Source organism: Enoplosus armatus, chromosome 15, assembly GCF_043641665.1.
Source record: "Enoplosus armatus isolate fEnoArm2 chromosome 15, fEnoArm2.hap1, whole genome shotgun sequence".
NCBI classification, from domain to species: domain Eukaryota; kingdom Metazoa; phylum Chordata; class Actinopteri; order Centrarchiformes; family Enoplosidae; genus Enoplosus; species Enoplosus armatus.
The window spans coordinates 15,769,177-15,785,997 of NC_092194.1; the positions used below are offsets into that span (position 1 = coordinate 15,769,177).

The 16,821-nt window shown below is 42.2% G+C and overlaps 1 protein-coding gene across 1 annotated transcript; it reads left to right on the forward strand.

Annotated features, from left to right (window-relative positions):
• The first annotated feature begins 2,975 nt into the window (after positions 1 to 2,975).
• stag1a (STAG1 cohesin complex component a) lies at positions 2,976 to 15,844 on the forward strand. The gene is made up of 31 exons (XM_070919773.1): positions 2,976 to 3,004; positions 3,416 to 3,536; positions 3,803 to 3,958; positions 4,291 to 4,387; positions 4,494 to 4,570; positions 5,340 to 5,544; positions 6,091 to 6,242; positions 6,376 to 6,449; positions 6,615 to 6,738; positions 6,863 to 6,961; positions 7,105 to 7,184; positions 7,305 to 7,412; positions 7,531 to 7,645; positions 7,988 to 8,105; positions 8,339 to 8,442; positions 8,882 to 8,974; positions 9,321 to 9,614; positions 9,700 to 9,770; positions 9,980 to 10,148; positions 11,045 to 11,137; positions 11,645 to 11,819; positions 11,959 to 12,098; positions 12,700 to 12,801; positions 12,922 to 13,070; positions 13,629 to 13,757; positions 13,872 to 14,074; positions 14,214 to 14,382; positions 14,653 to 14,769; positions 14,942 to 15,056; positions 15,158 to 15,238; positions 15,666 to 15,844. Exons 1-31 carry the CDS (start codon positions 2,976 to 2,978, stop codon positions 15,687 to 15,689), a joined length of 3,783 nt encoding a protein of 1,260 aa, XP_070775874.1. The 3' UTR covers positions 15,690 to 15,844.
• Positions 15,845 to 16,821: the final 977 nt, after the last annotated feature.

The following is a 16,821-nucleotide window of genomic DNA, read 5'->3' on the forward strand; positions in this document are numbered from 1 at the left end:
TGTTTCGTAGGTGTCCCCCTCTCCATGTTGTTTACCTCCACTGGAGGCGTTTTTTGTTTGTTTGCTCAAATCTCATCCCTGTGTCCCAATTCAAATTCATCAGTTTGTTTGTGCTGTGTCTGTGCCCCTGGCTGTAGTGGGTAGACACACTTTGTAGAGTACAAAACCAGCCAGGATGATGGAAATGAGTCTCTCCTAGGCCACCTGTTTATGTAACGTGGGTACTAACTTTGTTAAAAACCAGTACATTACATTTGTTACATGATTTATGGCAGGGATGTGATTGTTGTGTGCTGGTGGAATATCTGTTATCTAAATGTATGGTCTTATAGACTGTTAAATATCAGATTTTTATTCTTACATTCAGTGTTAAAAATATTGAAGTGTTTGATGAGAAATGAACGCAGTCATATCGTATATAGTGTTTTATGAAAGGTTAATGGTTGTTTTACTTTCTTTTAAATTTGTTCAATAAAAGATTAGGGCCTGTTCTTCATTCTTAATGTAATTTAAAACATCTGAAAGTCTATTTAAATCTAAAAAGGAGAGAAAGAAGCTTTGCACACAGCTTGTACTTCAGGGCTGGAAGTGAAGGATGAACACAGCTTTGAACATCTATGTTGATGAAACTTGTAAGCACCCTTTTTGTGACGTCCCAAAATTTAAGGAGTTCATATTCCTTTTATTCTGGCTTTCCTTTTTCTCTCCCACAATTTCAAGTGCTGCCTTTTTCCCTGATCCCATGCCAGCAGGTTAATTCAGTTTTTGCACATGTTTTATGTCAGTTATCTGACTTACAGGATAGTTTGGGTCATGTTTTCCTAGATGTCAGCCTTTGCACATTACATTCACACATCCATTTTGTTAAATATCCTTCCAATGCTGATGCAGAGCTTATGTGAGCAGAAAAGCATCTTCAGCTAACAAATAAAGATTTTAAAAAGCAGGTGGATTTGTCATTTTTATTGTGGCATTATGCAAGTTAACATTTCTGCCTTGTCCACTCAAGTCTTTGAATGCTGTTCCACAAACAGATTATTTCCCATTTATATGTGCAGCCATGTCAGCAGAATCAGGCCTCTCTATCCTTTTGTAGCTTTAATGTCTGTGCAGCAGGAATATCAAGTGCCAAAATCAATCAGAAGCTTATGTGCATGCAAGCAGGTCAAATCCCCGACATTAACACCCTCCTGCCTCTGTGGGCTCTGCCTATTGAAGTTTGAGCTTAGAAGTCTGAAAAAGGCCAACTTCGGATTTTATTAGATATTATTACAACCAACTAGACACCACACAGGATTACTGACTTTAAAAATAGACTCTGTAGTTGTAATGATTGAAATTCTGTGTTCACCTGGAGTCTCTTTCTCACAGTCGTGATGACTGTGTGAGAACAGTGAGCCAGACAGAGATGACTCTGTGTGTGTGTGTGTGTGTGTGTGTGTGTGTGTGTGTGTGTGTGTGTGTGTGTGTGTGTGTGTGCGCGCTCGCTCGCAGTTCAATGTGGTGAAACAGGGGGGCTCTCCTGCCCATGCTATTATGCTATTCGTCAGTACAAACACTGTGTGGAAGACTGTATTTAAATACACACTCTCTTAGCCTGCCCCCTACTGTTGCCCAGACCTACTTTCAAACACACACGTATACACTCACACACACTCTGGGGAAAATTACACCCTTAAAACACTTTGTAGGTGAACAGAACTGGGCTGGAAGTGAGCTGTGAGTTAAATGAGTGTTAAATGATTTTTCTAAGCCCACTTTCCCAAGTTAAAACTCAATTAAGCGGTTTGGAGATAGACTTTGGGCAGAGGACTTTGTGGATCATACTGCCTCTTGTGGTTAAGAGGGGTATTGCGCCCCCTCTGCTCTTTGCTCTCATTAGCATATGAACAGGTCAAGAACTAATGTTATAATTAACTTAGCTGCCAGTCTTCTAAATGAGAATTTACCCTCACTCTTCAGCTCTGGCTGCAAGGCATTTTGGGATTGTTTCACTGAGTTTGCACCATTTGTGGCACCTGGGAATTTTCACAACTCAGGAAAGGATTTCAGGAAATCATATTTATCTCCAGCCTTTGTCTAACAAAGACTATGTTTCACTTGTTTTACCAAAGGGCGAGGCTTTGTTTAAATCAAAGCACTTCTCTGTGCTCTGTATAATTCTACTTTCACAAAGTTTAAAATAGCGTAATCTCACACTTTAAGCTGATCTTTCTCTTAATTTAATAAAGGGAGGTTAGTTAGTTTATATATTGTGGTACATTTCTATCAATTTTCAGGGGTGTTTCTGAAATTGTTCAACAACAACACTCCTGAGTACAAATCCTCACTACACGTCCCACAATATTTTGCTGTTGTAGTTCTCAAAGCGGCCAGTTGGTGTCCTCCTCTCCCCATTTCCACCTCCACAGCCTGATCGACCAGAGTGAAAGATTGAAGGTCTCTCTGTGTGTTCAGTGACATTTTGCAATTGTGACACTTTGGACACTGAACCTCCACACGTCATATAAACTGCCAGGTGTTAACTAATGTTAAAAACCATTCAGAGCAGTTATTTGTCACAGTTTTATTTAATGAATCATCAGTGATTTGAGGCGATCACTTACCCCATTAAAAACATGACAGCTTTCCATTAATGTGTAAATTAGGTTTGTGTTTATGAGCACATGCTTAACTATTTCATAAAGTGTAGCTGCAACAGAGCACATGTACTGTGCTACTGGTTTTGAAATGTTTGTATGTTTAATAATCATTTCATCTCATTTCTCTGTCTTTGTTTTCCAGCAGCTGAAGAGAGTTAAGTGCCAGCAAGTTGAGTGCGATCCGTCGTGGAGCCTCTCTTCCCTGTCCTCTCCTGAACTTTTCCCCCAACCGAGCTGCCGTCTCGTTACCTCCATCCTTGGACCTGAAACACACTCAGTCCTGAAGAGGCACATAAACAGTTACACATCTCACCGCCATCCCCACTGACCAGGATGATCACCTCGGAGCTCCCCGTCCTACAGTGAGGGAAACACACAATTGGCAGAAAGAGAAAATTGCATGCATTTACAGTACTGTAGAAAAAGCTATAAAATACTTATCAGTGCTTTGCCAAGTGCAAAATGGTGCTCTTTGTACCTTAGTACCGTTTATAGATGTTATTTTTTAGGAGTGGATGTTACTAATAACACCTCTGTGGCCCTTTTACCTAAACCTTTGTTATTAACTTGTGAATGACTCACATTTGTGTCTTCTCAAGTCCTCAAAAACATATGATATTTGCAACAATATGTGAAACCACAAGTGAGTGTGTCAATGTTATACTTCACTAAAACAAGTGCTTTGGTTTGCTTTTCATCCTTGTAGTTTCCCTTTAGTTATCTGTCTTTTGGAACTGGGAATAAAAGCTTTTGAATGTGTTTTACTCTCTCAGGGACTCATCCAATGAGTCTGGGGCAACAGACGCCGTAGGCTTAAGTATGAGCATGAGTGAGATGGAAGATCCAGAGGTGAAAGGCAAGAAGAAGAGAGGGAGGCCTGGAAAACAAGCCCCGGTAAGAGTCTGTGTTAAGAAAGAGGAAATTAGTGAGAAACGCCTGGTTAACAATCAGACTTTGTGTGTGTGACTGTCTATGTTTTTGTGTGTGCATGCATGTGTATGTTGGAAGAGGATGTGAAGGAACAAGCAAGTATAACCCCCAGTGAATGCATGTCTTTGCTCATGTGTACCTGAATGTTTATATTTCTGTTTCTTGTGTGAATATCAGAGTTTGGGCTCTTTGTTTCCTTCCTGTGTTATTGACATCTCCGTCCCCCACAGACATCCAATAAGAAGCCTCGGAAGTCACCGGCGGAAAAGGCTGTGGGCGTAGCAAGAGGGCGAGGGAAAGCCAATGGTGTGGCTCAACATAATGGAGACGGTGGAGACCCCGTCACTCTGTTTGAAGTGGTCAAACTGGGCAAGAGTGCCATGCAGGTGGGCAAATGTTTTTTTCATTTTGTGTCCATACTCATGCATTATTCAATCAGATATATTCAATTATTTTCGCATGAATATTCACAAGATGCTTCTTTTAAAAAAACTGTATTGCACTTATATGTGTATATATATATATATATATATATATATATATATATATATATACACACATATTTGTGTTTGTACCTCTGCTCCTGTTGTTTAAAATCTGTTTTCTCACCTGTGTAATAGGTTAAACTTTGTAAAATAAGTTCTCCAATGGAGGAGGATATATTTAAAAATCTCACTGTTGTGATTGTGTGTGTTTCTGTCCTTCTGTGTGTGCACAGTCTGTGGTGGATGAGTGGATTGAGTCGTATAAACAAGACCGAGACTTGGCCCTGCTGGACCTCATCAATTTTTTCATCCAGTGCTCAGGGTGCAAAGGTAAGACGTGAAGAAGTGCAACTACTGCAACTTAGTGAAATCAGTTGCTCTGTGCACATGTGTCAAACAACTGGAATAAATCTTGTCGTTACTGTTGTTTAACCAGGCACTGTGAGGATTGAGATGTTCAGGAACATGCAGAACGCAGAGATCATCCGCAAGATGACTGAAGAGTTTGATGAGGTAACTGTCTGCTTCAGTCAGAGAGTAATTCATGCTCAAGTGAAATTGTTGTCATGTAATTGGTTGCAAGGATTATTACTGTATTTATTAACAAGGCAAGTATGTTGCCTTTGTAAAGAAGCTGTGTGCGCTCTTCTCAGGTTCTGGTTATAGCAGGAATAATCACAGCATAACAATTTGATTCTTTCATGTCTCCACCAACAGCTCAAACGAGTTTCTTTTTATATTCAAAGTCTGAACAGGAAATACTGAAAAACAGATATTTGTATGTGGGTTCAATGTGCTTTAGATCACACAAAAGATGAAAGTCAGTCTGACCTCTCACACCAGTTTTCGGTTTTCTTTTTTTACCAACTTTTCACCACATGAGACATTTTTTGACAGAACAGAGAGCGACAAACAAATAGCAGTGGTTGAACAGATAAAAGGGGTTCTGGTCTCCTTCATTAGTAACACATGTGTTCTTAACCTCAACCAGAAAATCGTAAGAAGCAGCCAGAATGAGCAAAAGTGCCCTTGATAATGAAAACATGGTTTAAAAGCAGCAAACAGTCAACCTTAAAGGTCATAGAGTTTGCGTGCTGTCTGAGCAGAAGAGGGCTGATATTTCCTTAAAGCAACTGGCACTGAAGTGAATGATGAGACCTATATATCACCTTCAACACCTGCACGGAAATTGTTCGTCTTGCTCAAAAACTCTTCAGCGGGATGAGGCTTGAACCACAATTGTTTTGATAAACAATTATGATCAATATGTTTTTGTCAACAGGACAGCGGGGATTATCCCCTCACCATGCCAGGGCCTATGTGGAAGAAGTTCCGCTACAACTTCTGCGAGTTCATCAGCGTTTTGATCCGCCAGTGTCAGTACAGCATCATCTACGACGAGTACATGATGGACACGGTGATCTCCCTCCTCACCGGCCTGTCGGACTCTCAAGTGCGAGCCTTCAGACACACCTCCACATTAGCAGGTAATGAGTACAACAGTTCTTATCACTACAATAACAATAAGACATTTATTTGCACAGCACGTTGATGAACAATTAAGTGAGTTACACCTCCACATTGGCCGGCAGTGAATGATAACACCACTGATGTTTTGGTAGCGCTACGTCTCACAAGTGGCAGGTAATGACAATAAAGACATTTCATTACTGTTAAAAGTAGTTCAAAGTGTCGATAAAGATAATAAAGATGTTAAAAACAAGTACCATCAACAGTATTTAACAGTGTTTGATTTGAGGAAACAAACACTCACATGTGAGACGACAGCTTCCCTGTTACACTTTAATGCTTTTTGATATACCGTAGTTACTTCAGACTTCTTTGATTCAGTGTGATTCCTGTGCAGTAAACTTGATGTTGTATAACTTAATCTGGACTTGTTTGCAGGGTTTTTTTTTACAAAGAGATATAAAATGTCACATCAAGAACATATTTCCCACGAGGAAAAGTCTGAAGCATGTCAGTGTGTATTTATGACTGCACCTTATTTGTCCATTTTTGTCTCTGCATAGCAATGAAGCTGATGACAGCGCTGGTGAATGTGGCGCTGAACCTGAGCATTCACCAGGACAACACCCAGAGACAGTACGAGGCTGAGAGGAACAAGATAGCTGGCAAACGAGCCAATGAGAAGCTGGAACTGCTGCTACAGAAGAGGAAGGAGGTTGGCTGGCGTTTGATGTGACTTTTCAGTTTGTTGATAATTAAAAATAACAGTGGTTGTCGCTGGTTAGCTTGTTGGGATACTGCGCTACATACCAAAACATGCCTAAAACTGGTGTTTTTTCTCTTTGCAGCTTCAGGAAAACCAAGATGAAATAGAGAATATGATGAACTCCATCTTCAAGGGAATCTTTGTGCATCGCTACAGGTAAACTTTGTACTTGTTGATGCTATTTGCAATTTTTTAAGAAGATAATGTTACTTCAGTTGGTTATAGTGATGCTTAAAGCAGCCCATTGTCAGCCCTAATAATAACCTAGCAGTTCAGAGACTAATAATAATAATAATAATAATTGTACTGTTTATTTTCTAGGGATGCAATTGCTGAAATCCGAGCCATCTGTATTGAGGAGATCGGAGTGTGGATGAAGATGTACAGTGATGCTTTTCTTAATGATAGTTACCTGAAATATGTTGGTTGGACACTACACGATAGGGTAAGCACACTGTCACACCACCACGGGACTGATATTTTTTGACCATGAGGACAGAATGGCCTTTTGCCCACCAGAATCTGCTTTCCTTTGAGATGTTTTTAACTTTTCTCTCTTTTTTTTCCAGCAAGGAGAGGTGCGTCTGAAGTGCCTGAAGGCTCTGCAGAACCTGTACACAAACCGAGAACTGTTCCCCAAGTTAGAGCTGTTCACCAACCGCTTCAAGGTAACACCCGCAAGAATGAAAATAAGAATCATTACTGCTTTTTAAGACACTCAGCAGTAGGACTGAGTAATGCTTAGGTAGTATGTTTTCTGTTGCACTTCTGCAGTCTTTGTTTCCCTATTCAACTACTTCTGTTTTGACAGGACCGTATAGTATCAATGACGCTGGATAAAGAGTATGATGTGGCTGTGGAGGCCATCAGACTGGTTACACTCATCCTGCAGTGAGTAACTTTCATGCTTGTTTTCCCATGCCTACACATGAACATTTTTACTGAGGACACACTGAAGTCGATTTTTAAATCTTTGTGTTGAGCGTGACTCATTTTGATTATCTGCTGCAGGGGCAGTGAAGACGCCTTGTCCAATGAGGACTGTGAGAATGTGTACCACCTGGTTTACTCTGCCCACCGACCAGTGGCCGTTGCTGCCGGAGAGTTCCTGCACAGGAAGTGAGTCCATCCTGAAGTCTTTCCTAAATTATCTTAAAATAATTTTGAATAATGTTGAGCTTGACTGTTAGTTTGTCATTTAATAGTGGACTTTAATCTCTCAATCTCTCTGTGTCAGATTGTTCAGTCGTCATGACCCACAGGCAGAAGAAGCTCTGGCAAAGCGCCGAGGGAGGAGCAGTCCCAATGGAAATCTCATCCGCATGCTGGTGCTCTTCTTTCTGGAGAGCGAGGTAACACTCACACTTACAGATACACACACTGTCACTTATTACACGTGATGCACACGTGACAAATTATACACACCGTGTATGCACAGAGGACATTTTTAAATGGTATTTTCAGTTAAAATTGTTGCTGTTTTTTAAGTAATATATTGTTAAACCCCGAAACTGATACATTTACATAATTATTGAGAAAAAAATGATTGTCAGGTCATCCTGTCCTGTTTGACAATGTGAGACAAGTTATGGATTTCAACTATAACATTTCACGCAAGGCTTGCAAAACCTGATCATGTACTTTCTGTGTGTGTGTGTGTGTGTGTGTGTGTGTGTGTGTGTGTGTGTGTGTAGCTTCATGAGCATGCAGCCTACCTGGTGGACTCGTTGTGGGAAAGCTCTCAGGAGCTGCTGAAAGACTGGGAGTGTATGACTGAACTTCTGCTGGAGGAGCCTGTGCAGGGAGAGGAGTGTAAGACACACACACACACACACACACACACACACACACACACACACTGGTTCTCTCTTTAAGCATATAAAATGGCTTTAGGCTTCTTTAGAGAAGAGATGATGCCATGAAATCTTGTTCATTGAAACTCTCTCTTGGTCTCTTTAAATCTCTCTCTGTGTTTCTCTCTCTTCTCTTTGTATTGGTCCCCCCCCCCCCCCCTTTGGTCCGACCCCCTCTGTCTTTCTCTGCAGTGTTGTCAGACAGACAGGAGAGTGCTCTGATAGAGCTGATGGTGTGCACTATACGACAGGCAGCAGAGGCTCATCCACCTGTTGGCAGAGGCACCGGCAAACGGGTAGGTCGAGTATACACCGTAACCACTCAGCATTCACTTTGAATTGTACACCAGTTGAGTAGAAGGTGAGACTGATGTGAATATACCTGCCAACAGAAGACTTGAGCAATACTTACAAATGTTTTCTGCATGTTGTAAGAAATATTTACATGACTATGTTCCAAGACCGTGTACTTTATGTTTGACAGGAGATCAAGTTGACGAGTATCATTATAGATTAGTTTGTCGTGGTTTTGACGATGAGGGAAACACATGAGTTATGTGCTGCTATAGGATAAATCCAAGCACTGTTTGTAGAAGAATCTCCCTCAATAACTTGCCAGTCATATTGAGAGGACAGAATATTCCATCCAACACAAAATCACTGCTTCATCCTTTTCCTTCCTATTTTTACAACTACTACCACATTTGACCTTAAGTTTTGCGTCTGCTTGTCCAGGTGCTGACAGCAAAGGAGAGGAAGACTCAGATAGACGATAAGAACAAACTGACAGAGCACTTCATCATGGCTCTTCCCATGCTTCTGTCCAAGGTAAGACCTTCCTGAAAGAACAGCCTGCAGCCTGCGCAGGGCCAGCAGCAGAGCGGCCAGTGACACTGATTAATGAGCGGGCAGGGTGACTGATCTGTTTGTCGAAATAAACGATCAAGGTGTTACTTATGTAGTCAAGAGAAGTGTTATTGAATGTATTCCACACTGGACAAGTGTGCTGGCTAAATCCTTAAAATGTAATCAACCATTTCACTGACTGGAAAACACAAACAAAGTGTCAAGTGTTGATTAATCGGTCTCTCTTTCTCTTTTCTGCCTCTGTATGACTTTTTTCTGTATGCTGTATCTTCATCTAACTCCCGCCTCTCCTTCTCCTCATCCACAGTACCAGGCAGACTCGGAGAAGGTAGCCAACCTGCTGCAGATCCCTCAGTTCTTTGACCTGGACGTGTACAGCGCCGGGCGCATGGAGAAGCACCTGGACGCCTTGCTGAAGCAGATTCGGCTGGTGGTGGAGAAGCACATCGAGATGGATGTGCTCGAGGCCTGCAGTAAGACCTACAGCATCCTGTGCTCTGAAGAGTACACCATCATGAACCGCGTGGACATCGCCCGCTCGCAGCTCATCGACGAGATGACGGATCGCTTCACGCACTCTGTGGAGGAGCTGTTGCAGGAGGTATGACGGAAAGAGTATTTTGTGTGTGAGTAGCAGAAATATTAGTCTAGTCCTTGTGTACCAACAGGTGTTTGTTACTCTGCAGGCTGAGGAGGCCGATGATGACGATATCTACAATGTTTTATCTACTCTCAAGAGACTCACAGCCTTCCACAAGTAAGACTCTCTCTTTACTTTCCATCTGTTTAGGGCTGCAAATAACAATTATTTTTTATTTTTTATTTTTATTATTGATTAATGTTCTGTTTGTTTTCTCAATTCGATTGTTTAGTCTATATCTATAGCTGTTTTTTTCTCCGACTAACATTCCACAAAACACTTCCTGAGTGAAGTCTGATGTGTTTTCCTCTTGTCTCCTGCCTCAGTGCCCACGACTTGACGCGGTGGGATTTATTTGGGAACTGCTACCGGCTGCTGAAGGCGGGCATCGAGCAGGGCTCCATGCCGGAGCAGATAGCCGTTCAGGCCCTGCAGTGCTCCCACTACTCCATCCTCTGGCAGCTGGTCAAGATCACAGAGGGGGCTCCCAGCAAGGTGCCGGACTCACCTCACTGACAGAGCCTTTAACACAGCGCACACTCAGGTCCCAGGTTTATCCTCGGTCAGGGACTCCGAGTTAAGACTACCATCTCTGAGCAGATAAGCAGGAGCTTATCTGTATTTCTGCAGAGAGGGGGGCAGCTTAGGAGGAAAATTCATCTCACTATCGGACATGATGCTTACCCCCTGATTCAGGGGCTTACCCCCAGTCTGTCTCATTTAACACTTGAGCGTCACACAGAGGCATCAGATCCCAAGGCTGTTATTTTGTGGTGTACTGAAGCCCAAACCTCCAAAACAGTTTAACCCCTAACCCACTGCTGGGGAACATTTTGCTTCTCTCCTACAGCGCAGCATTTGAAGTCAACAAACATTCAGAACAGAGCAGACCCAAATATTTTCAGTTACTGTCATGAGGCAGAAGAAAATTAACAAATATTCATATTTGAGAAGCTAGACCCTGATGGACTTTAATAGCATTTTTAGTGATTTATTGTGTTCTGATGTAAAATGCATTATAAAGGCATCACGGCTGACCATTGATATTTGAATCATGCAGAATAACAGTTCTGACAATGTGTCAGGAATAAAAAAATAAATAAAACTTGATCATCATTAGTCCCACTGTGCTCTCTGAGCCCTTTAAGAGACTCGGTCAGCGTCGACACAAAGTGTATTGATTCTTCTGCCTCAATGGAGTTAGTTGAAGATTAATTGAAATCATTAAAGTTTGATTACTTCACTGGTGCAGTTAGCCAGGGCAAGACATTTAGCCTGACTGATACTGCTGTTTAATATCGATTTCTGTTAAAGTGTAGCTAATGGGGTGTGTGTGTGTGTGTGGTTTGGTGTGTGTGTGTGTGTGTGTGTGTGTGTGTGTATGTATGCAGGATGACCTTTTGGCTCTCAGGAGAGTGGTGAAGTCTTTCCTTGCTGTGTGCCAGCAGTGCCTGTCCAACGTCAACACACCGGTCAAAGAACAGGTAACAACACACACCTGATATGACCTGCTCTCACCTTCACTGTCACTAAAAGATTAGAAGAATTAAATAATGTTCGGATAGTGGATAACAGAACCACTTAAAAACTAGAAACCGTGTACAGTCTTTGTTACGAATTAGACACAACTGTCACAGTGAGAGATACATTATTACAGCTTGATTGCTGAAACTATTTCTATGATCGTAGAGAGTATTAAAAGTGTTATTATAGTGTCAGAAAATCGAATTGAACATCGTCTGTCATTTCTCACATTATGATATTTGTTGTTTTGAAGAATAAGCTTTAGTTACAGAGTGATTATGGTCTACTCATACTACGGAAGGACCAGATCACTTTTTAAATGATTTTGAAATCAGGGAATAGGAAGATGTATATTTATTTTTCGACAAAACAAGCATGTTTTCTGTAATCAAAATAAAAAAAATCAGTCTCAGAGCAGGTAACGCATTTTATCAAAACATAACTCCTCATTTGTGCTTCTTGTTCAGGCGTTCATGCTTCTCTGCGACCTGCTAATGATCTTCAGTCACCAGCTGACTTCTGGCGGCAGGGAGGGCCTCCAGCCGCTGGTCTTCAACCCAGACAGCACTCTGCAGAACGAGCTGCTCAACTTCGTCCTGGACCACGTCTTCATCGACCAGGACGATGAGAGTCAGAGCATGGGTGAGTGAGCGAGACACCGCTTTTTACGGGGGACTTTGTTTTAGGAATGAGATAAGATTGAAGAAATGCCCCCACTCATATGATATTTTCCTCCTTTTCTTTTGTCCTCCTGTTCATTTCTCTGTCTGTCTGCCTGTAGAGGGAGACGAGGAGGACGAGGCCAACAAGATCGAGGCTCTCCACAAAAGGAGAAATCTGCTCGCAGCTTTCTGCAAACTCATCATCTATGACATCGTAGACATGCCCGCTGCTGCTGACATCTTCAAACACTACATGAAGGTGGCTGTGCAACTGCACTTCACATAAATATTGACATAATCAGCTAAATATAAGCAGGCAAAGGCAATGTGTAACTAAGGTGATGAGAGAACTGATAATGTGAGATACTTTGACAAACCATTAAAACTGTATCTAAAGAGTTGATTTAAAAGATCGTAAATCTGCTAAGTGCAGGTGGGTCGATCAACAGTCTGATGGGCCTGATACACTGTAGATTGCAGAACAGATTTTGCAGCATTTTCCCATACCAATATCTTTCATTTCCTATTATAATTTAATGATACAGTATTGTAAAGTGTGTATTTGGTAAATGTGAAAATGAGACTGCACTAGGATGCAGCAGATTTATGAAGTGAATAAATACAATCAGGACAAAATAGAAGAGGAAAGAAATGTGTAATGCAAGTGAAATAAAAGGAAAAACAAGGAGCTTTAGAAGATTTCGATTTTTTTCTTTTAAACAAAGTAAATTGGAATGTCAGATTTTATTCACAAAGTCTGGTTTTGATTGCTATTGTAGATGGAAATCTGTAGATGATATGAGATTGAATGTGTCTAACTGTGTCATCATGTTTTTAACTGGATTATTTCTCTGCCTCAGTATTATAATGATTATGGCGACATCATCAAGGAGACTTTGAGTAAAACCAGACAGACGGACAAGATTCTCTGTGCCAAGACACTCATCCTCAGTCTGCAGCAGGTGAGACACTGATTACAATATGACAATATTACAGGCTGCATACACAGCTCACTGGCTTTACGTTATAAGTGCGCTTGTGTGCACAAACGCAAACACTTTGTCAACGTGTGTGTGTTGCAGCTGTTCAACGAGCTGCTGCAGGATCAGGGACCCAACTTGGACCGAACGTCGTCTCACGTCAGCGGCATCAAGGAGCTGGCCCGCCGCTTTGCCCTCACCTTCGGTCTGGATCAGATCAAGACCAGAGAGGCTGTTGCCACGCTGCACAAGTAAGACTATGAGTGCTGCGTTCTCTAGGGGGCGCTAGACTGGACTCACTGCTGTTACATGTTTCAGATTTGAATCTGTAAGAAATGATTAGGATTTTGATTCAGTCATGCATATTTTTATATTAACACTTTAATAATATAGGAAGTAAAACTTTTACATGTCTATGTTCTAAGATTAAAGAGTTGATTGAGGATGAACGCAGATGTACATCTACTTCTCTGTATCTGCTCAGTAATGCAGCCTCTGCTCATCAGTGCAAACTCTGACTACCATAACATACACAGGATGCTATGGTATAGGTATAATTGACTAAATTGCTTCTAGCAGAGGAAATGCAAACCAAACACTGGTGAAAGTAGACATTTGTATATTTTAAAATAAGCTGAGAAAGTCAATTCAACATCCAATAAATTGAAGTCAAGAGTTTTTCTATTCATGTCACTTTTGGTGTCTTTGTCACTCACTTAGTGTTGCTCTCCATTTCTTTTTTTATTGTCCTCTCTTTGTCTGTTTTTCTGTTCCTGCCTCTCTCTCTCTGCGTCTCTCTCTCGTATCAGGGATGGAATAGAGTTTGCATTTAAGTACCAGAATCCTCGAGGACCCGAGTTTCCTCCCGTCAACCTGGCCTTCCTGGAGGTCCTGAGTGAATTTTCCTCCAAACTAATCCGCCAAGACAAAAAGACTGTGTAAGTACTCCCTCCCGACTTTTTTCCTACTCTAAGGCAAAACTCTGTCGCTTAAATCGTTTTTAATGTAATTAAATTAATGTAATTATGTCAAAATGCTGCACGTCTCCTCAGCCACTCGTACCTGGAGAAGTTCATGTCAGAGTCGATGTCTGAGCGTCGGGAGGACGTGTGGCTGCCGCTGATCTCCTACAGGAACAGCCTCCTGACGGGAGGAGACGAGGACCACATGTCTGTCACATCGGGCTCCAGCAGCAAGACCGGCTCAGTCCGCAGCAAGAAGGGACGACCGCCGCTGCACAAGAAGCGTATCGAGGGTGAAACGGGCGCACAAACAGAGACGAGGGTTACTCCGGGTAGCTGGCTTGGTTTTTCTGCATTACATCCGTTATTCAAAATATATCTCTCCATTGTGTTACTGATGCTGTCAACTTTCTCTTTGTGTTCATTTTTCAGAGGACAGTAGTGTTGAGGGCTCATGGTTGATGCGTAATGACACTCTTCAGACACCGGGAGCGCTGCAGACGCCTCAGCTCACCTCAACAGTCCTCAGAGAGAACAGACCAGCAGAACACATGCCTGACCCGGACTCAGAACCCGGATCAGAGAACGACTACGTACACAAGTGAGTGTATACACATAATGAAAATATGCAACATCAACATAAAATGGTTTGTGAAGTTAAAACTAATTCATGAATTACCTTTTTATTCTATAGTTTATCTGATTGTTTATTATTAAAGACAGACAAGATTAGCATCAGTCAGCATCTTCTGTCCACTTCCGAATACATATTGACCTGACTCATGTAAACCTGTGCATTACTGAAGTAACTCCAAGCTTACACAGAACTGATATCCAAGAGGAGTATGTTGACCCTGTCGTTTGTCTTCAGTCCTCAGATGCAGATGTCGTGGCTCGGCCAGCAAAAGATGGACGAGGTGAACAGGAAGGACCGGACGGGCATGAACTACATCAAGTCACGCAGCAATCAGGGTGTCCGGCAGACTGTGTAAGTGTGTTCAGCTTTTAGACCAGCAGCACAAACTGTGATGAAGCCCATGTCAGTCCTCTGTTCAACTGGAGAGCCACCACAACTGTCTTTCATGAATGACGAGCTAATGAGGAAAAAGATGATAAACAGATGCTGCTTCTTTTCTGATTGTGTTTTTTTTTCCCATTAGGCGCGGGTTGATGGAGGATGACGCAGAGCCCATTTTTGAGGATGTGATGATGTCTTCGCGGGGCCAACTGGAGGACATGAACGAGGAGTTTGAAGACACGATGGTGATCGACCTGGTCAGTAACGTCGCTCTCTCTCACTGCATTTGATTTGTGAAATTCCGCCGAAGAAATCAAGATAAATCAAGGTCCTTATCTTGGCTTTTTGTCCTCCTCAGCCGCCATCGAGGAACAGACGTGAAAGAGCAGAATTAAGACCAGACTTCTTTGACTCTGCAGCGATGATTGAGGACGAGTCGGTAAGTAAAACTTGCTGCTTCCAGTGTCTAAAATGTTTTTTAATTTTACTGTCCATGATAGTAAACTGATTATCTTTAAACAAAACAAAGTATTTAAAGATGACACCTTGGGCTCTGGGAAATTGTGATGGACATTTTCCACTATTTTCTAACCAAACGATTAATCAATAATGAAAATACTTGTTAGTTGCAGCCCTATGCGTTAGTCAGTAATCTCAAATTACACACAGTACATCAGGGATGTGATTGTGATAGAAACTAGACCTTTTCACATCAGATTTTAAAGGCACTATGTGTAGAATTTGAACTTGTCGACTTTGGCGCCCCCCTAGTGGTATACATTAGCATACTGCTTACTGCAGGGTTGCAGCCAAGATATCTTCTCTTTAAGATTGTCTGACAGTCGCTCTCCTCTCTGTTGTTCCAGGGATTCAGCATGCCCATGTTCTGATCTGGGAAGAGGCAAAGATCCTGAGATCAGGATCCACGTCAGGAGTAAACACAAGGGGGGGGGTTTGGGACATCTAACCCACATAACCTGCCAATCAAACTCTTAAGAAGAAGAAAAAAAACATTGTTGAGGTACTTTTCTCTTTCTATAAGACATGATGGAAGGATGTTTGTCAAGTGGATCTATTGATGGATCCAGCATCGGCTGGGTCTCACCTGGAAGTGTGAAGCGAGGATCGGCTCTGTTCTGTCAGGCGGGCCGGAGGATCCAGAATATTCTCCAGAATCTAGTCCGGATTATTCAAGAGCTTCGTCTTGCTCCTAATCTTCCTCCTCCTCCTCCCCTCCTTTCCAGCCTGTTGGTTTAGCTCTTGTTCGCGGTAGCTCTGAAGGCGCTGTGGCTGCCGGCCGATGAGTACTCGTAGTTTTTATGGTTCCCCGTTACACAGATGTACAGTCGTTTGGTTCTGCTCCTGATCAGCAGCACGGAGCAGCGTAACACTCTGTACAGCCCCCCCTTCTTTTGGTGTCGCACTTCAATCTGTCTGGTTCAATCCAACATAGAGAGGATCTCAATACTAAATGTTCTATATCTTTGCTCTTATTCCCACCCACCGACCCCTCTCCTCTCTCTGTTCGCCATCTGAGTCCTTGTGTGTGGTGGTGCTGGTGTGTGATGTGTGTGTAAAGTGTTGGTGGTGATGACGACGATGGTTGAGTAGTCGCACATGCACACTGAGGTCAACAGCTGTAGGCCGACCTGGAGGAAGTGATGTGTAACTGTCTTGTGTGTGATGTCAAAGCAAAGCGAGTGCCCCGCCCCCCTCCAACCGACCCCTGGACAGAAGCCCCACCCTCTCAGATCCGGGACACAATCCAATCTTCACACACACACCCTCAAGTAACGGCTTTTTGAAGTTAAAAAGTTTTAAAAAAAGACAATAAACATATTTTGAATTCTGTAGCTTTAGTACTAAAGTTTTAAATCAAGTGTGTTTTTGTTTTTGTCTGATGTTTGTACAGCTTTTTCTTGAATATGTATCTTGTTTGTTGCCAAATTGTGGCCTACATACTTACAGTATATTCCAGCCCCTTCCCCCTACACCTGTAACTCTTATCTAACGGTTACCAAG

Coding starts and splice junctions, on each gene's coding strand:
- stag1a (XM_070919773.1), top strand. CDS start 2,976: ATGATCACCTCGGAGCTCCCCGTCCTACA. Junction 4,388..4,493: donor CCAGTGCTCAGGGTGCAAAG/GTAAGACGTGAA, acceptor TTGTTTAACCAG/GCACTGTGAGGATTGAGATG. Junction 8,443..8,881: donor GCAGAGGCACCGGCAAACGG/GTAGGTCGAGTA, acceptor CTGCTTGTCCAG/GTGCTGACAGCAAAGGAGAG.